This window comes from Protomyctophum bolini, assembly GCF_963924005.1.
Source record: "Protomyctophum bolini genome assembly, chromosome: 18".
NCBI classification, from domain to species: domain Eukaryota; kingdom Metazoa; phylum Chordata; class Actinopteri; order Myctophiformes; family Myctophidae; genus Protomyctophum; species Protomyctophum bolini.
Genome location: NC_137879.1, coordinates 14348257 through 14369074, shown reverse-complemented (window position 1 = coordinate 14369074; position 20818 = coordinate 14348257). Strand labels below are relative to the sequence as shown.

At 40.7% G+C, this 20818-nt stretch overlaps 3 protein-coding genes across 5 annotated transcripts; 2 read left to right on the top strand and 1 right to left on the bottom strand.

Annotated features, from left to right (window-relative positions):
- Positions 1 to 359: 359 nt before the first annotated feature.
- LOC308332809 (uncharacterized protein) lies at positions 360 to 7701 on the top strand. 3 transcript variants are annotated; one of them, XM_080788911.1, is made up of 9 exons: positions 360 to 496; positions 788 to 907; positions 1025 to 1093; positions 1339 to 1452; positions 1850 to 1972; positions 2480 to 2633; positions 5071 to 5148; positions 5851 to 6085; positions 6562 to 7701. In XM_080788911.1, the coding sequence occupies exons 1-9, from the start codon at positions 460 to 462 to the stop codon at positions 6721 to 6723; spliced, it is 1092 nt and encodes a 363-aa protein (XP_080645037.1). In that variant the 5' UTR covers positions 360 to 459; the 3' UTR covers positions 6724 to 7701. The 3 variants fall into 3 exon arrangements, with proteins under 3 accessions (XP_080645037.1, XP_080645036.1, XP_080645038.1); XM_080788910.1 differs by having other exon boundaries at positions 1025 to 1099; XM_080788912.1 differs by lacking the exon at positions 1025 to 1093.
- Positions 7702 to 12509: 4808 nt separating this feature from the next.
- On the top strand, positions 12510 to 17001 carry LOC308333534 (uncharacterized protein; the record flags this gene model as incomplete). The annotated part of the gene is made up of 6 exons (XM_080789993.1): positions 12510 to 12537; positions 12760 to 12879; positions 13230 to 13979; positions 14499 to 14650; positions 14845 to 14972; positions 16087 to 17001. The coding sequence occupies 6 exons, from the start codon at positions 12510 to 12512 to the stop codon at positions 16259 to 16261; spliced, it is 1353 nt and encodes a 450-aa protein (XP_080646119.1). The 3' UTR covers positions 16262 to 17001.
- A 518-nt stretch (positions 17002 to 17519) lies between these two features.
- On the bottom strand, positions 17520 to 19899 carry LOC308333533 (UDP-glucuronosyltransferase 2A3-like; the record flags this gene model as incomplete). The annotated part of the gene is made up of 2 exons (XM_080789992.1): positions 19775 to 19899; positions 17520 to 19133 (listed from the first exon to the last, which is right to left on the bottom strand). The coding sequence occupies exon 2, from the start codon at positions 19122 to 19124 to the stop codon at positions 17520 to 17522; it is 1605 nt and encodes a 534-aa protein (XP_080646118.1). The 5' UTR covers positions 19125 to 19133; positions 19775 to 19899.
- Positions 19900 to 20818: the final 919 nt, after the last annotated feature.

Sequence of the window (20818 nt, the reverse complement as noted above, 5' to 3'; positions counted from 1 at the left end):
AAATGCCTCAAATCATCCAATTGCCATCAACCTGACCTGGCCTGGTGGAGACCTGTGCCCCGAGGGGCACTTTTTGTAGTTCATATCTGTTATGCCTACTTCGTTAGGCCCTTTATTTACATGTCTTCATCAAGGACACCAGCATCGTCAGAAAACACTAACGCGCGCGCGCGCGCGCGCACGCACACACACACACACACACACACACACACACACACACACACACACACACACACACACACACACACACACACACACACACACACACACACACACACACACACACACACACACACACACACACACACACTCTGTGAACCGTGCCAACAAAAACAGGGCTGGGCTTATTCCTTAACCCACTTGGCTCTGAGGGGCTGGTGAAGACAGTCATCCAGGCTGACACATGGGTCAGTGACTGGCCTCAGAGGTTAGAGACTGTTCCCCTCACCACTGGACACCATGCTATTGTACCTGCTGTTCCCGGCTTTCATCTTAGGTATGTACTGTACCCCCGCTCCATCACACACTCGCTTCTCTTCTTTATTTATAAGTGTTTGATGTGCAGGCTTCCTGTGGAAGTTTATGAAAGGTTTTTTTGACATGATTTCCAACAGACCCTATTGTGCTCACTGGGATGCTGCTAGTGCTTATAGGCCACTGTAAGGACAATGGGCCGGTTCCATTCTACTGGTAGAAGGAACAGTCTGGGCTACTCTGGAATACCGCTCTCATTGTTTGGTCAATGTAACTTCTTTAATAAATGCAGCTGTTGCATCCCCACATGCAGGAGTTGTGGGATTGCCAGCAGACAACACGACCGATGGAGTACATGAAGAGATTATCCAACTTGACGGGACACTGGAGCTTCTTGGCAACCGAACGTTCAATATATCCCTAAAGGATGGAAGTAAGATGAGCTTCTTTCTACTCTAGCTTCTAGTTTTTTTTATCAAAACCACATTATGTACACCACAATATTACTTTCCTTTTCTTGAAAATATGTTTCATAATATTTCCGATAAAGATCAGCTGACTGAACTGGAGGGACAACTGGAACCGCAGACCAATCAGACATTAAACATCAACACAGAAGGTGATGGTGAGATGATATTTTAAATGTAAACCTTTCAGTTCATTTATATAGATTTTGAACATGCAGACAAAAACATTAACATAAGTTGTTTTCTCAAGATATAAATGCATGTTCCGAAACGTCAAGAAATAATGAAAAAAATATCCAACACTAACATCTGAAACAAACAATTCACAAAAAACTATCATCATCTTCATCATCATCATATGATGATAATAACAAGTCACTCTCTGGATAAATTGCAGGTGCCATAAAATCAAACGATGAGACATCCAGTTTTTACAAAGATCAGGTTGAACTGGAAGAGAAATGGGTACTGCCAGCCAATCAGACATTGAACAGCACCACAGAGGATGAGGGTGAGATGATATTGTCAAAGTAAAACTTGAAGTATCAGATAAATAAAACAAAGTTGTAGTTATGAGCTAAGTGGCAGCAGTGGCAGAGACAGTATGCATTGTGTACATTTTAACACATACATTTTATATATTTTTTTGTATTTCCTATTTCCATCTGCTGCCTTAATGGCAGCAGATGGCATGCATTGTGTGTCTTTTTAGTAGAGAATCTGTCAAGATCAAGATTTTTCTTTTTGTGATGTAGGCCTATTGTTTATTGGTAAAAGAATATGGGTGACACGATGTGCAATGACTTTTGTCAATTGCCATATGCTATTTATTTGTCCCCAATAAAAAAAAACTATTATAAAGAAGAAGAAAAGTCATGCTCTAATATCTGGATGAATTATGTTTGCAGGTTCCATCAAATCAAGCGGTGATCCATCCACAACCACAAACTACCAAGATGAACTGAGTGAACTGGAGGAGAAGCTGGGCCTGCCGACCAATCACACAATGAATATCACCACAGAAGATGATGGTGAGATGATATCTTAAAATCTATTCTTCATGGTGAAAAAAAACAATGTGACAATGTGAAACAATGTGAAACTTAAAATATAAAGGTCTAGGGTAGTTTGTTCATGATCTCACTCTCTGACAACTCAACTGCAACCTACTAAAGAAAGAACAATAAAATACTCAGTGTTATTTGAAGGTAAATATCAGACCTGTCTGAACTGAGCGGTGCAGGCTGTGTGTGTGTGTGTGTGTGTGTGTGTGTGTGTGTGTGTGGTTAGGTTGCTCAACAGTGACTCTTTAGGACACCCAGCAGTACTGCAGCTGTCGGTACTCAAGCGGACATACAATTTACAATTGAATCCAGAGCGATTTACAATAAGCATACATAGGGACATACATACATTAATGGGACACACATTGCTGTTCAATGGCACCGCTTAAAAAAAGGTTGTAGCCTACTCAGACAGCGTTGAGCTTCTTCTTATTGCACAGCAAACGTCAAACATGACATTATGTTTGGTTCCAGAGAGATTTCAGGACCAGGAGCAGTATCATCATCCCACACACTGTAATGAGCAGATGCTGGTGGAGTACAGCCACATGATTTGTGGCGACAAGTTCCACCAGTCCATGCTGTCTTACAGCAAACAACACTGGTGTGATTTAAAATACATCATTGGGTGAGTTATTACTGTGTGTGGGTGCATGCGCGCATGCGTGTATATGCACGCGTGCGTGTGTGTGTGTGTGCGCGCGCGCGCGCGCGCGCGTGTGTGTGTGTGTCTGGTATGGAAACTTCAAGTTTATTGTCACATCACAAGATTACAGGTTGTCGCTGTCGGGTACGAAACCTTTTATGTCCATGTTTCATCTTTTTATGTTTTGTTTTGTAAATGAATGTCCTATTATATACTTTGTTGTAAGTGTCACGCGAAAGAACAGCGAAGATAGCAGATGTACAAGAACACAATGCATGTGAGTTTTGTGGAAATAGCATGCAGTGGCAGTTTGGAGAACAAATATACATAATTTAGTAATTTGAAAGTAAAGAGAGAGGTCTAAACTTCAGCCATATTTCATAGCTTTAAACTTTTTCAAAAATAGCAAAATTAGCCAATCTATGAGCTCACAGTGTCATGGAAGCTTTATTGTTAAATCTTTTAGGGTTAATGAGAAAAACTATTTGTTCTCCTGATCCTCAGTCATTGCAGATAACAAGCTACAAAACATTCAGCTTGTTATTTGCAAATTTCCCCCATTTTCAAACAATTGAACTGTAATGAAACTATAATGACATGGCCAATATAGGGAGGGCAGGTTGAAAGTCCTTAAATGAATGTTACGGTGAACAAATTATATTGATGCCTTCATGTCATCAAGCACATTGGAATGATTTTGAGTGTGTTTTGGTGATTATATCGATCATTCACTGCTGTTTCAGCCTTCCTTCTATAAGTGAGTTGTGAGCTGCTTCCTGTTTGAAAAGAATAGGACTTAATGAAGCAGACATTTTGTCAAAGGGTGGGCCTGAGGAAGGGGCCATCGCCCATCGGTATAACACGTAGCCTACGCCTGTATTTCGTTGGCAGAGGCACGCCGCCGTAATAGTTTACTTAACAGTTGGTGATGGATACTTCCGACACACTTTAAACAATGCAGTGAAACAAGACCAAAAGCTTTTGTAAAAGCTTTTGTAATGGTTTTGTAATATGCGCGCACACTCTCTCTCTCTCTGTCTCTATTTCTCTCTCTCTGTGATGTGATGTGTGAGCTTAACACACACACACACACACACACACACACACACACACACACACACACAAGCACAACACATTTCAGCTATTTCCTGCAATGCATTCAGCATTAAAAATACACTGGCATGTGTCATTGTATCATGCGTTTTTTCTGTTGCTCTTTCAATGTCAATGTCAAGGACACAGATGGACACAGAACAAAGAGTTCAATGATAGATTGTAACATTTAAAGCTGCACTATGCAAGATCTTACAGTAAAGCAAAGGGGTTTTATGGATCTTAATCATGTACATGATTCAAATGTTGTATACCAATTACTAAAATAAAATATGATACAGTGTTACACCATTGATGGGTTTGTACTGAAAGTAAAGTAATGGGAAAAAAGTAAAATCATTACATTTTCTAGTAACGACTAACGAGTAATTACTTTTACGTTTCGTGGAAAAAGTGTTTTGCGCGTTCATTCCGTGATAGTATAATGTTGTTGGTCGGTACCCAGCTATATGGGTAGCAGGCTGCCGATCCGGTCTGGATCTGGATCTAGAGCTGATATGGAAACGATGCATGCATATGTATATGTGTATATGTGTTTGTGCAAATAATCTGATGCGGAATGGTGGGCCTTAAACTTGATCAAACGGGTTCATTAGACCCACAAGTTTGCTTGAGAGATGAAAACACTGCTATATAGTGTAGGCTGCAGAAATTACAGGAAAAACTGCTAGTGTTGTAGGCCATTTTTGAGTTGAAAGGATGCAATTATTGTGTGGGGTGTAATGTAAGAGTCAAATACTGACTTGAGTATAGTGTAACAAGTTACGTTTGGTCGTAAGTTATAAGTAAAGTAATAATATTATTTTCAAAACGTGTAATATAGGCCTGGGCCCGCTTAGCGATCCAGGCACCTTGGCTGGTAATCCAGCATGACAGAGTGTCGTGGGTTCGAGTCCCGATCCAGCCGAACTTTGCTGCGTGTCTTCCCACGCATCTCGCTCCCTTTTCCTGTCAAGCTACTGTATACGATTGTCGGTATCTATCAATAAAGGCAAAAAGCCCAAAAAATATATCTTTAAAAAAGGCTCTTTCTAGGGATGGGGAACCCGATGAGAAGTGCATTACAGTAGTCCGACCTGGAGGAGACGAGGGTGTGGACACGTTTTTCGGAATCTGCTAGCGTGAGCATGAGTTTTGAAATGTTTCTGAGGTGGAAGAAGGACGTCATGTTTTCCACAGATGCCTGATGTGGGCCTCAAGTCAGGTGAAGGTCCATTTTTATGCCCACGTAGTGACAACCGGTGAGAGGGGAAGGTCAGTCTAGCTGCATAAAGTTGTTTCTCATCCACATCTTTATGTCCTCCAGGAAGGTGATGAGAAAGAATGAGAAGGGCGGTGGTGACGATGGGAATGATGACGACGACGGAGTGGCAGAGAGACTTGGGTTGGTTGGATGTCTATTCAATAGAGGGGTTCTCAACCTGGGGGTCGCAACCTCTCAGGGGGCGCCAATTTATTTTGGGCGGTCCCCAGATTATTATTAAAAAAAAAAAAAAAAAACTATCTTAGCTTTTTTCCTTCTTTCCTTAAAGGACCACTTCACCACTTTTCAACCTAACTTCATATAATAGGACACACTTAGAAACCGTCTTCCAGTGACAATCATTAGGCAGATTATTTTTTAAACAAGAAAATGTTTAGATCTTCATTATCGTGAGAACGATGGCTTCCATTTTCACATTGCAACTTCTCAGGACTAGAAAGCCTGCAGTTTTTATTAGCTTGTATTCCCCATCGATGATGTCACTGGAAGACGGTTTCTGAACTGCCCACAGCCCTCCTATGAGACACAGACCGAGTAGAAAAGATAATTTTTACATGATTATTAGTGATTATATGAAGATAGGTTGAAAAGTGGTGAAGTGGTTTCAGTATTTATTTATGGTGCATGTATTTTCTCTATATTTAAGGTTAAATGTAGAGGTCAATTTGTATTATTGGGGGTGGGGGTCACGAGACATGGAAAAAGCATTTCTGGGTGTCCCTATAGCCCAAAACGTTGAGAACCCCTTTACTATCCATAGTCTTTGAAAAGACTACTATAATCATCATTCACCCCCCCTCCCCATCTGTTCACCCTCCACAGGCCGTATAACAAGATGACATACTGCATGGAGCAGCTCTCTGACATGTTGGGCTGCTATTACCCGAACCCCAGCGTTCAAGACTTCTTCCTCTACATACACTCCCAGTACTTCTACAACTGCTCAGAGGAGGAGCTGCTGCTATCCGACGCCCCTCACAGTGTGGTGGTCGTGCTCACTCTGCTCCCCGTCAGTCTAATTCCCATCCTGGTGTTCCTGGTGATCTGGAAAAGCAAGGTCCGGGACTAAATTGTACCGAATATCAGGGTTTTCAAATTAGGTTTGAAAATTAGTTTCTACAAAACTCAGTGCACTGCAGACCAAAACTGTACTACATTGTTATGATATAGATATATGAATTAGGCATACTAGTTCAATGTAGGCCTATATTTGCCAGTAGTGGTCCTCTCAATAGAATATTTTTGTATTAACATACTCTACCAGAGATTGGTTAAAATTAAAAATTATTTCTATATTTTTTCACCATTGTTAACACACAAAAAGAGACAATTTTCACAACCTTCACTTGGTACCTAATCGCTTGACCCAATTTGGTACTACTTCACACTCCCTTATCTGCATTAGACTTTCTTTACACCTTGTTGTCCAAACACTACACACAATGTTCAGTTGTTGCACACACTTCTCACGTAAAATCTCAAAGCATCAACCTACAACACACAAATATTCAAATGAAATCTCTAAACATTCAGGTCGTGGAGGCCGAGGCTTGTGGCGACGCGAGTGTTGAGGCCTGTCAGGGTTTCATGCGCCACTCAAGGCGTTTCTTCCAACGCTGCTTGGAGAGGGAGAACATTGCCTGTGATGTGGATGAGGCCCTCTGGCCAGACAGAAACCGGAGGTGTGATTCCTAAATCATTTTTGTGAAGGTTGGTGTGGGTGTTACAGTAATGTAAAAATAAATACATAAATGAAAATTTCGGCTGCATATCTGTGTGCTATTTTATGGTTGACTATGAAAAAAGTAGGCCTACACAGAGTCATTTTACAAAAGGAGAAATGGTTTGATTCTCCAGAGTCATTAATTGTCATGATTGTGTTTTCCATTTTGCACTTCAGTGTACTGTAAATGCTTGGTAGCGCTGCTTAGTTGTGTGTCATTATAAAATATGGTTGTGTGTACCAAATGAAAACAAGTTCCATTTATTTTGTGCAACAGTTAAGAGATTTGATGGCAAAGAGTCATCTTGCTAAAGGAGTGTCAGGGTTTATCATTTTGTGTGAGGTTTGGGTAAATTATGGGTTGCAGCTTTAAATATATGCTACATTACAGATGATACCGATGATAATATAGGCACAATTTAGATGATCTATCCACAGATATACATGTAAGTAGAATACAATGTAGGCCTACAGTTTGGATAATAAACTGACTGTAAGCTAATTCCAAACATTCATTAATGCCACAGAAAGCTACTGAGACTTATACTGATGTCAGATGATGCATTCTGGAATACGTAGCCTAGTTAAGTTAATGTATACAGCGTTATGCTGTTTTGTTTTGTTGAAAACAACTGATTTTCAGTAAGCCACACCATCTATAAATTAGGGCCTAATTTAAATTGCATAGTGAGATGGTGTGGTTTCAAAGAGGTATCATTGGTGCCAGGATATACGATATTGGAGACTCTGATATATCGCCATCAGCCATGTTCTATGTATGCTAAACGTAATGTAAAAACATGCTGATTTTAAATGTTTTATTGAGAACATTGTTTGTTCTTTTTGCTGCTAATTAATATTGTCTTTGTATTATGGTGTGCACAAATCATATGCACATACAATAAGTATTTATGTACACAATATATTTAATATAAATGGTCTAGAATGTTTTATAATTTTGTTATTTGTATTATTTATTAGGGAGGAAATATTAGTCAAACAATAATGCTATTATTTTTTGCTTTCATACTTTTTTTTTGTGGCCCATGGACCTTCTCTGCTTTTTCCATTTACAATTTCTCATCGTAAACTACACAAAGAGTGAAACACACATACCGTAACTACATGCCGAATACAATTAAACTGCATTAATTTTGTTTACTTTGTAATTTGTATAGACTTGGAATATTCCTGCTGTGTTGAATCTAACCTACTATGTGTGTGTGTGTGTGTGTGTGTGTGTGTGTGTGTGTGTGTGTGCCTGCGTGCCCGCCCGCATGAGAAAAAGATGAAAGACAAAGGAAGGGATTGTCAGTAACAAAGCCTGCTGTGCAATGAATTATGGCTGAGATAAGGTCATTAGTGCAGAATCCAACTGGTTCTGCTATCTATATTGTCCTCTGTATGCGGTGCGAGGCTTTTATATGCACACGGGCCATTGGAGTATGTAGACCTGCTGCAAGGCATAAACCCCTTCCAATACTTGATTTTGCTGAGACACTATTTGCTGTTAAAGGGACACTATCATGGTTTTCAACATTGAAAAAATGACCAGTCTTCTGTGAGTCTCTGAAATGCCACCAAAGTTGTGCTGAGTTTGTTCGCTGTGCAATGTAATATCAGTCAGATTCAATGTAATATCAGTCAGATTAAAATATGTTATTTGCCACACACATTGCGCATACATATTGTCTTGGGATGAAAGATGGGACCCAAAATGCAGAGAAGGTTGTAGGCAAAAACTTTAAGTCTCAACGAAAAGTCAAACACAAGTACACCTCTCACAGGGGGAAAAGTAGGCAAACAATGGTTCTTCTTCAAAACCTCAAAAGGAATTATACAAATAAACAGTATCAGCAATAACTAATACACACTGAATAATCCAGCAACATGACAACAAACATACTGTAGCCAAGCATCTTCAGCTGGGTTGCCCAGGTGGAATGAGTCTCTCAATCAACGTCCGAACACTAACAGTGAGGGGAGGGGGTGAGTAGAACAAGGTGATGAAAGGGCAAGGGCAGAGTCACATCAGGTCAATGACAGTCACAGAACAGGGCATAACTGACAGGGAAGGGAGGACACACAGGGCAGGGACACTGGACAGGGGCCATGATCGTGACACATTTGCAGTGATGGCCACATGCAGCCCGACCGTATGTGTGTGCCACTGTGCCAGACATAATATGCCTGACCGTAAAATCACCCATGGGAATAGTACGAAGTAGGAACACAGAGAAAGGCTATAAGCAGGCATAAAGGGAAGTTATCTCTGTCAATATATGTTGTATTGTAAATAATTGTAAATGAAATTATTTCAATTGAATATTACAATGATTAACCATGAATTTGAGATTTTTAGTGCAGATCAACTGTGATAAAGTTATTTTATGCAGTAAAATTGTTCAGTAGGCCTATACTACAGTCAGCACTAAGGCAACTTCTATACAGTAAAACTAGCTATTCTAAAAGAGGTATCACACTGTATTCGGCACAATCTAATGTAAAACAACGTATTAAGAGTCACCTCAACGGGTCATTTATTTGATCATTGTTTTTTTATGGCAAAAGCCACATCATAAGAGCACAGAACAACAGAAAGTTGAACTAATTGCGTTTGCCATATGATAGCTCGCTCCCACATAAGAAGATGCAGATGAAGGGACCTCACATTGCAGACAAAAGTGAAAGAATATAGAGGCCTTTTTATTAATTACATTCAACAGCGAGATTAAGATAGCGGGACACGCCGGTACAGCTACAACAACGCTGGCCTGCGTTTACTTTCACTGTTATACAGAAACTTGGTGTTGGCTTTGCTGCACGATTGTTTAAGATAGTGGAACTATAGTAAATACAACAATGGTGACCAACCATGTTTCCTTTCACACAGTTTACAAGGATGTTTGTTTAGAGAGGAGCAGATGCCCCTGTGGTGACTAGCTGTCACTGGAGAAAAACAGCATTCTGTCCTATCTAGCCCCCCCACCAGACTTCTGTCACTAGACTAGATAATATCCTGCTCACAGTCGTGTCTCAGTGCTGTTTTCTTGGCTACGCAATATCCAGATGGGCTTCTTTTGAGGATACCAGAGTGGATGGTAACTTTGATGGGTTGTAAAGATTTCTTTTTATTGGTTTGAGGTTCTCCCCAGGGTCCCAGGGCAGGGGGTCTCCAGCAAAATGAGATAATATAGCATCACAGTCAGTTTAATCACTTTAACACTTAGGCTATTAAATCATTGCTACAGTAGATCTACTATTTCTGAAAAATCTTGACAAAATGTGAAATTTGATGGTTGTAGGAAATTTAAAATAGTGCAGAGAACACATGAGGTTGTAGGCAAAAACTTTGTCTTAACGAAAAGTCAAACAGGTCAAACAGGGGAAAAGTAGGTTCTTCCTCAAAACCTCAAATGGAATTATACAAATAAATAGTATCTTGAGCAATAACATTGTCTAAATACAGGCTAATAAAGAGGTGAAACCTTTGAGCCAGATCACCTATTTTCACAAGATGTATCTGTGGAACCGAGTCAAACAAACGTATGCCTCAAGTCAACTGCTACAATTCCATGTGCTTGTCATGGTGGGGGTCCCCAGTTTAAATAGGATTATTTTGGGGGGGTTGTGGCATGCACAGTTTGAGAACCCTCCTAACATCTTTAGCCATGCACACGGCATGGTGCAAATGGCAAGAAGAAATGAACATGATGCCCCCTGCTGGTTCTATCTAGTCATTATTAGACAACATGAGTTATTGCTTGGGGACAGATCTGGCTTGGAACCCAGTCATGAGTTGAGACACAAATAATGGCATGAAGGTGAACCTTAAAATAGAAAGGAGAGTCGCACAGCTCGTAGTCACGATGCCAAAAATACTTTTCATTGGGTTACCAACGTTTCGACAAACAAATTGCCTTCTTCAGGGTATGAAGGTGAACCTTAAACCGACAATTCAGTAATTTCAATATATGCATAAAACATTACTCCATCCATAGTCATTGTGATTTCGGTCGACCACCCATGTAGTCTCCATCTAACTAAGGGTGGTGGTGAGTGATGTTTTAGCTGAGTTAATGCGTGGAGAACATGATGACAAGTACACACATTCTGAAGTTAAAGAGATACAGTGGACAGTGGTCGCATGCCGTGACCAGAAGATATGAAACAAGAACAAGAACAGAATGGATAGGAATAGAACATGCATCTTGATCGAATCATTGTGCACAGATCACAGACATCAGCAGTCTCACTGATAAAGTAGTATGGTCATCGACGTATATCACCAATATGCTAACGTAGATGAGATGAGTGATTCACTACTCGAGCAGATACATCATGACAGTCAATGGAATCTGAATTATTTGTGTTAATATTGTCAGGTTTGGTTGAACATGTGTTGCATACAAGTACAACTAAAAAGTACAGGTAAGATACACACATAACCCTATTTAAAAACCTCTAAATAGTAAGTGTAATGCACTCTGTGCAGTGCATTACACTGAATAACAGCAGTATAGAAACATTTCAATAATTTACTCAAAATGTAAAGCTACAAACTGTAGACATATCCAATTATATACAGTACATGAACACTATAGAGGCTGGTATGGCAATATAGCTCGATAGACTGATGACTGACATCTCTTGGATGTTGTGGTGAAGCTCAGCATGTGTGGAGGAACAGCTTGTTTCCTTATGTGTCACAATCTACAACATGGTAATACTGAATGCCGATATCTTTCAAGACATTCAATGGTATTGGTAAGCAAAAGATAAGGTGACATCAAACAGAGTGGCCCATGCATCAGTGACCCTCCACTGTCCTATTGGATGTAAAGTAACGGGGGGAGGCAGAGTATTATAAAAGGGAACCAGTCAAACAGAGGCCACTTGCATTTCTTCAGAGTTCAGACAGACAGACTTCAGACTAGCTCTTTGTGTGTTCGGTTCTGCCACACAGTACTGTAGCATCCCTCTTCTGATTGCAACAGAATAACAGCATTGATATCAAGGTTGTGCGTATACCTCAGACAACGTAAATCCTCAGATTAACGGCGTGTGGTAAGTCCTTACTTTCTTTTTTGTTTCTTTGTTTATCAGCATGCACCACACTCTGTAAAATCCTGAGTGCAATAAGAGACTGAGAATGTACCAAATGGACCCATAAGGTCCCATTTCAACACTCTCAGAGTTACAAATGGATTAACACGCAGAGTAATAGTCATTCTTAACTATTTTGAGTAGTAATAAGCCAAATAATTATAGAAGTGTGTGTGCCATGGTACAGTAGAGCTGCAGTATGTATGGTTGGTGACACTGATGCTACATAACAGGAAAACCACAGATGCTAAGCTACTTCATCAGTAACACTCTCACACAAGCTGTCTGGTTTCTGTCTTACACGTCTGGGAATACACCATGAACAATAAGTGTGTGGTTTTGACTTTAAACAAGTGAGGTGTGTGTGTGTGTGTGTGTGTGTGTGTGTGTGTGTGTGTGTGTGTGTGTGTGTGTTTAAGCTCAGATATACAAAACCACATCTGTGGAGTCAGACACAATTGTCCTTTTAAAACAAAGACGAAAGAAAAGAAAAGCTACTGTATTCTGTTGAACAACAAACAACAACTTAGCATTGTCGGGGGGTGGTGGTGGATTTAAAGCTGGCTCTCCCAACTGTCTCAGACATACTACTGTATTTGCAGGTAGAATGGTGGGGCAGCATTGGATTCCATGGAGAGATAGCGCAACAATCATGGTACCGCAGAAGGAGCCGCAAATCTGTGAGTGATATGGTGATATTACCATTATTGATTCATTGCATTAATCCGTGTCTGATTTGTGTCTGATCCACATGGTGTTTTTAAATTGATTTACTGCTACATTAAATAATGCCAATAAAATATTCCATCGTTCAATTAGTCAATCTGGATGATAGATACTAAATAAATAAACTTAAATAAGACAATGAATAAGGTTTAAAAAGTGTTTGTTTTTGCTTTCAGCTCCAGCCTGTCCCAGCAACAAGAACCTGACTATTCGTCCTCATCTCTATGCGCTTATTGGCCTCGCAGCAGCACTGTGCCTTGTGTTGTTTGTGACCTCCACAGCTCTTGCTATCTTGTGTAAGTAATGCCTTTTGCTGTATTCATAGATTTTAGTCCAAACATTAAATGTGACGATTGAGAACCCCTACTAAAACTGATAAATGGACATGAAAACAGATTTAATCTACGGGTCCTTTTAGAGCTGGCCCAATTGCTTGAGTGAAAATAGAATTGTTAAAAGTCTATATAGCCTACATAGCCTATATCACAGATATGAATCCACATTTAATGTAGTTTTCTCTGGGAACAGATTGTCTGTGTGTTTGATAGCCTATTTCCCCCTGCTACTGTCCACCTGTTTCATTTGTATAGAATAGTATGTCTTTTGATTCATTGTCTTAAATCTTCACATTGTCTTAAATCTCCAGATGCCCGTGAATCAGATAGCAAGCCAGAAAGGAAGGGTCTGGTCTTTGACTACCAGAACATCAGCGACCATTACCTAACTGTTACTGTGGCTAATGATGAATTAAAGAGAGCCAACTTTAATTTGAGGGAGCACAACGCCTGGCTGGACAAGCAGTCCCATCTCCTCAATCAAAGCTTTGCCAAACTCAATTTGACAGGTCGCGTTTTGACCTCGGAAAATGTCCAGCTACGGGACCAAATAGTTAACCTGACTTCAGCAAACTCACAGCTGGATCAGCACCACGACCGGCTGGTGCAGTACAGCAGAGAGCTGGAGGCAAATAAGTTCAATCTCTCTCAAACTGTTGCACAGCTCACCCACTCCTACACCCAGCTAGGGGAGGAGAGACAGAACCTCTCTGAGACAAACGCTCTTCTGAGACATGATTGGGTCCATGCCACTGAGGAAGCCAGCAAGCTGCAAGAGGTCAACAACCATCTCCGCGAAGCAGTCCGGGATCTGAATGAAAAGATCGAGGCAGATGCCGTCCTGGAGATCGAGTGCGAAGAAACGTCCAGGAACAACACACGTCTTCAGGGGACAGTTGCGGAGCTTCAGGAAGGGAACTGGAGGCTGACTGATGTGCTGGAGCAAGAGAGGCAGGCTGCTTCAGAAAGGGAGAACCGCACCAGAGAGCAGATGTTGGTGGACACACAGGCCATGAACTCTTTCAACCTCTACTGTCCTGTGGTTGATGAGAAGACGAATGGTATATATCCTTTTCTATGTTAATTGATCAAACAAAGGGGTCACCCAAAAACCAAGCTGATCATGCTAATGACTTCTGGCCCAGCAGTTTTGACCGCAAGTCACTGGCCAATTCATTTGTAGAATATTGATCTTTGCGTTCTTTTCAGGCACTTTTGCCATCATACAAAACAAACTATTAACTAATGATATACAGAACCCAGAATTATTTTAAAACTAAAATCTGCTTTATTTTAATGTAGTATTATCAAAATCTAGCCTACTTCAATTGAATGATTTTATTGTAGTTTAATTAAAATCTAAGCAGAATGCAGTATGTAACCACTAGTCTGTCATCTTCCATGTCATTCAGTCTGCACATCTTGTTAACATCACAGACCAAAGCTCTCTGACTTGGAGATAAAACTGACCCTGTTCATGCATACAGTCCTAGACCAGTATCTGGAAGTCTAGAACATACTTTTTGATTTTCTGATGATTATAAACTACTACAAAAAACTTTCTTTTAAATTCTTCACAGAGCGGCTTTGCAAGAAATGTCACAGCACCTGGACACTGTTCCAGACCAAATGCTACTACTTCTCCTCTCGTCTTCTCACTTGGGAAGCCAGCAGAGCCTGGTGTCAGGCACAAGGGGGCGACCTGCTCATAGTTAACAGTAAAGAGGAGCAGGTATGGCATACCATAAACATAAACCCTAGTGTCACCTGTTAAGTACATCAACTTGTAATTAATAAATATTTAGAGGCAATTGTAATTGATCAATGTTTCTTTAATTCTGCAGCTGTAGTGAAATGACGTGTGCCACTTGAAACAGTTGAATTCTGTTGAAATTCATATTTTGTCTCCTACATTTTCCGTTTCAGACATTTATGTTTGCCACTAGTCAGGCCACAGGTGGGGCTAGCACCAGGGTGTGGATAGGGATGACGGACTCACAGAATGAGGGGGAATGGCACTGGGTGGATGGCAGCCAAGTGTCTTCAGATCTACAGTAAGTCAAGTGCATTATTGACTTTGTTGAACTACTAGGCCATGTGATGGCTAAACCCCACCATCATATGACAATCATATATAAATGAACAGATTGCACTTCTCTATTTCATTTTCAACTACGGTATGAACACATTTGGCACAGTAAGTGTTGCTTCTCAGCTAACCTTGGCAGAATACCAATTTGCTCACTACTTTTCAATACCTCTGAGATTTGTCCAGATTCAATACCTAAATAAATAATTCATGAAAGTGGAAAATAAAAATACAGAAGTAGTTTTTCAACAAAAGTTAGAATGCAGTGGAAAATTGGAAATAAGGAAATGGGTACTGTAAAATTTAAATTCACATATCTTTCTTAACCTTGTTTCTCATTGGTCTAATATTAACCAAGGGGGTTTTTTTTACGAGTCACCAGGGTCAAAATGATTTATTCTATGTAGGTATTAGTAATTTCCTCCAAATCAAAAGCAGATGCACATGCAATATTTGTTTGGTATTGTAACTTTAATCTCCTTTGTAACAGTTTAGTTGCATTACACTCATTGATTTAAGTTTAAGCATTATACATCTCTAGTAATGTTTCCTGTTACACTATCATCAGGTTTAGTGGCCAATTGTATGACAAATGTCATACAGCGTTATTATACCTCCCACAGACACAAACCCATACCCCCACTGGGATATCACAAGTATAACACCCTCCAACTCGATTTACGCACGCACACACACACACACACACACACACACACACACGCACGCACCCTTGAATTAACCCCTGAATTAAATACATGCATTTCCCTTGCATTCCCCTGTCTGATACAGCATGTTTGATATGTTCGATAGTATTTCACAATTTAATTTAAAATGTAATCCTAGCGTATATTGTGGACAAATGTGTCAAAATGTTTAAAACTAAAAATGCAAAAGTAGCAGATCATCTGTTTGAGCTTATTTGTCAATACAAAGAAGTATACAGGGGTTAACTGGTTAAGTAAATGTACCCTCTTCTGTTTTATATTTGTATAACATATTTTGCAAATCAAACCCAAAATGTCTTGAGTCAAAACGGTCTCTTACAATGTGTGATGGAATGCCTCTCACTGTCTCCCTAGGTACTGGCTACATAGACCTGATCAGGGAACAGAGCCTGATAACTGGACAGGGGACAATCCTGCAGGGGAGGACTGTGGACATATAGATACACAAGAAAGTGCACTCAACTCTTGGATGGATGGATCCTGTGACACTGCCTATAGATGGATCTGTGAAAAGAGTGTTTTTTATTAGCTATTCTATCATCCCTGTAAATATTTAAAGGTAGAGTAAGTGATATTTGCTTTGGCTAAAACAAAAAGGTTTTTTTGTAAAAAATAAGAAGATTAAAGCTCTATATTCTGATAGTACTCATTGCTATAGTGTTTGTCTAATAACAGCGTCTCTCCCAGTCTCCCCATGCAGCTCTTTAATAAACAGAACATACATGTTCAGGTGGGTTGACAATTACAGCCAATCTGGAGAAAGTGCCCATTTATGAGGTTCAATTATAGTGTTCCAGATGCGATTTGGTCTGCTCACTTCTTTGTGTCACAACTTCCAATTTGACTTTTCCATCCTGATTGGATCAAATTACTAAAGGGCTGGAGAGACAGGGTTACTGAACAAACACTATACTTACTTTACTGAACCTTTAACCAATGTGTAATTTCCCGCCATTAAACAGAGCTATGTAATGGAATGTATGAAATGATGCTGTGTTGAATGAGACCATACTGTCTGTACTGTATATATCAAAAATAAAATAAAACTAATATTCATCCTCAGTATTACATGTAAGAGTTTTGCAATATATCCTCCCCTAAGTCTAAGGCAAGATGGAGATGATGCTGAATATTACATTTACATACTACTAATATTCTTCATTTAAAACTTCAGTTTTACAATGCAACACAATAATAATAGGCAAGCTCTATCATTCCTGAACAGCACCTGGTATCACAAACGTAAAGGTATACAGTCGCAGTAGGGCAGCAACCTCATATGTCCAAAACGGTTGGTCATATGATTCAATGTACATTATTATTTAAGCTCGTATACCTTTCCTTGGTTCAATTTATAAAAACCCACTGATAAAATGAACCACTTTAAAACCTCTTGAGCCCCAGCGGCTGTCCACCTCTGAGCAGCGCTCAGCGGGTCAATGGAGACCCAATCGGTCTCTGGTTCCAGCTCCGATGTTGCAGATTTTCCCCCTGGACCCCCCTGGGGTTTAAGAGGTTTAACTTGGTTTCATTAAAAGAAAATAAATAATAGCTGATCTACAAGCTCACAGTGCGACGTGCTGTGAGCTTGAAGATCAGCATTTTTTGTAGTCGAGTAATTTTTCTGTGACACTGTAGTATGACGCATGTTTGAAATAACATGCCAACAACTACAATATATCTTTGTGTGATATGTTATTTGAGTCCTCCTCTTTCTTCAGTGTGTTTTAACATAGCAGTCAGTCAGTTTCAATCAATCATTCAAAGCCATCTGTAGAGCCAATTGGCTAATCCTGCTTGGACTTTCTTTTCATGCACAGTCTGAGACACAGAAAGCGTATTGATCCCACTGTAATAGCACTGCAGGCCAAGAGGACAGCAACTAGGAAGCATATAACATCCAGAGAATGATATGAGAACCATGGCATCTTATAGGACTCAGTGCGCAGGTGGGCAGCTCCTTTGTGCCTCATGACAAATTCCAACCAGTAGACAGCCGTGTCCAGTGGATGACTTTGCTTGTCATGGTGGAGAATAGACAGATGCTCCATGTTCTTCCTATAGGATGGCTTGTTAAGAACATCTTGTACCGCTTCCAGAAAGTTATGTCTGTTCAGTGTAGTTACATCCAGCACCTTGGCAGCTCCCCGGACTTCCAACCTGAAAAGGTTCTCAAACTGGTCGAAAAGAAGAGGTACACCTACAACTGGCACGCCATGGTAGATTGACTCATAGACGCCATTAGTACCACCATGGGCCACAAATACTTTGACCTTGGGGTGACCCAATAGGTCATTCTGGGGCAGCCATTTTACAAGCAGGGTGTTGTTACCCAAATTGTCCGGCCGCTCACCTGGGTGCCTCCAAATGATCTTCTGCGGGAGCTGCGCAAAGGCAGCAGCGACTTCTGATGTAATCTCCAGAGGAAGACCTTTAACCAAACTTCCAAGCGACATCAGGATGACTCCATGCTCCCCTGAGCTTTGGACAAACTCCTCCAGGTCTGTAGGTAAAGGCTCTGAGGGTTTACACTGAAAACCAGCTACGTACACAACATTTGGCATGGTAGGCCTGGGGAACTCAAACACAAAGTCCAGCCTCATTAGCCAAAGATCTGTCCCCTGCAAGAGGTGGTAGAAGTTCATGCCTGGCTCAAAGTACTTCTCTACCAGCCGATCGTAAGGAGGACTCACAATGAAAGTATCAATGCCGATGTTAAGTAAATAGTACAACATGTTCTTGATCCTTTGGCTAAAGGTCATCTTGTCTGAGACTGTATATCCAGACATTGGGGTGTAAGACAAGGGCGAAGGACACACGACAAAGTGTCCGTCTCCACTGGTGAGCCATCTCACATTGAAAACTGTGGGCAGCTTCAGTGCGTGGGCCACCATAACCCCTATAGGCAACCCTGGGTCCAAAAGAACAACATCATACTGAGCGTCGCGGAGGTCCTGCATGAGGACCTTGTTCTCCAAAATCTTGTCCACAACCTGGCTGGCCTCCCTGTGCATTTTAGACAGCGTTGTTAGCATTTCCCACCAGAAGGACACAAAGGTTATTACAGACACGCCCCCTTTCCGGATGGCTATCATTTTGGCCAGGAAGGTTACAAAGAAGTCCTGCTCCTCTATGGTCATTTTCTCCTGCAGGGGGATGGTGATGGTGCCATAGTGCTCTCCTTCCTTGACGAACCAGCTAGTAGACGTGCGGACCACAGTGATTTGGTGACCCTTGGCGTAGAGGCCCTTCAGCAGCAGGTTCATATTGACCCAGTGGCTGCCCTCCAATGAGAACACCAGGACCTTTCCACCTTCAGTGCCGGGACTAAACAGGAGGGCTACACTCACCACCAGGAGTACAGACGTAGCTCCTGGAAGGAGGATACTCATGTTTCACCTCTGAGGAAAGATGAAACACATTACATCACATCACATTCCCCCCGATATGATCTTTCACTGTATACGCACGCACGCACACTGAAAGCATGAAAACATGTGAAAGTAGCCTACAGTATGCTACTGTTGTGTTAGTTTCTCAAGACAAGGCTGTTAACTCACGTCAATAAGGGCACTGTTTTTCCTTAAATCTTTGCAGATGGGTTCTCAGATTGCTGTTGTGTTTATGCTATGTTAAAAGTTCAGTGTTCCATAACAGGAAAACAACTTTCAGAGCAGAGGAATGCTGCGACAAAGGCTTGATATCTCCAATAACAACATAGACAGTATCTCACATGCAGGTACATTGCCAGCCACGTTGAGCACTCTGTATAAATCTGAATCAGCACTGTTACATATTAATTAGAATATTCTCAACCCATACCAAAAATGCATCTAGCACACACTGCACACAAAAGTAAAATGTACATTTATGCTTTTGGAATGGTAAATGAAAGAATGACAGATTATCCTGCAGTTTTCTTGCAGTGAGAAAAACAGACTCATATTCTGTCAATGTCCATGACTCCATGTGTTAACAACAGTATTATCCTAGCCTTTGGAGTTGTTTTAGCTAGATACAAAGGAGAAGTAATATAACCTACCGTAAATCTCGGAGACAGGAGCAATTAATGTACTTTTAAAGGATTATTGACGGCCACCTGCTAGTTGAAAATAAGATTCAAGCTCCAGACCATTGTGTTGTGTTGCATAATGTGGGAAAGGTCTAGTCTGGGGGAGAAGATATTCTGAATGGGTTGCAGATGTGTGCGTGTTAAGCACAAACCAAACTTTGGGGTGGGTTTTGTCTGCAGGGCCTGCCTTCTTTCTATGGCAGGGAGGCAGGCACGCACGCACGCACATACGCACGCACGCACACACACCCCTTTTCCACAAAGATACATGTGAAGCCTTGCAACATTTCAGCTCCTTTATGCAGTGAATGTTCCGACTGGTCACTATTATTCATGTAACAGGTAGAGGTAGGCCCATTTCTGCATATAGTCACCCCTCCCATACTGGCTGGTAGACAATTAATTTTAATCTGCCAATGAACCATGGCCTGATTGCATGATGAATTGGATTGAAGAAGACCTGTGTCTCCTTCGAGTAGGGTTGGACGATATATGGGCAAAATCAAATATTATGATATGTTTGAGTAAATACCTAAATATCGATATTGTGACAATATACTGAGGATGACTGCTGGTGGGGTTTTTTTTTTTTAAAGCTAGTCTCAGTTCTTATTCTCTTACCTTACCGGGTACAATAAATGAAGCCCAAAGATAACCAGCACTCACACAATTTAATTTTGGTACTTTTTTATTTTGTTTGGCAGGGGCAGCATAGAAGGACGAGTTACAGCATAGCTGCCTTCCCTAACACGACAAAAAGAATCCAACACAGGTGTGTCACTTATAAAGGGACCTTTATAAGTGACCTTTTACACACGGTCACTTTGAAAACAAAAACTAATACCGTACATACTGCTAGTCACTTTTGTTTTCTTGAAAAATAATAACACCGGTCCTAAACGAGTTCATTCGCCAATCACACATACACACGCAACGTAAGCCAGTTAACCCTATCATATTCTATTTTCTGATTAAACAGCAACATTCTTTTGAGTCTGGTCTCATTGCTGAAAG

Excerpts from the sequence above, each read along its gene's own strand:
- LOC308332809 (XM_080788910.1), top strand. The coding sequence starts at position 460 with ATGCTATTGTACCTGCTGTTCCCGGCTTTCATCTTAG. Across the intron at positions 497-787 it reads GTTCCCGGCTTTCATCTTAG|GAGTTGTGGGATTGCCAGCA; the intron begins GTATGTACTGTA and ends CCCCACATGCAG. Across the intron at positions 1,100-1,338 it reads CATCAACACAGAAGGTGATG|GTGCCATAAAATCAAACGAT; the intron begins GTGAGATGATAT and ends GATAAATTGCAG.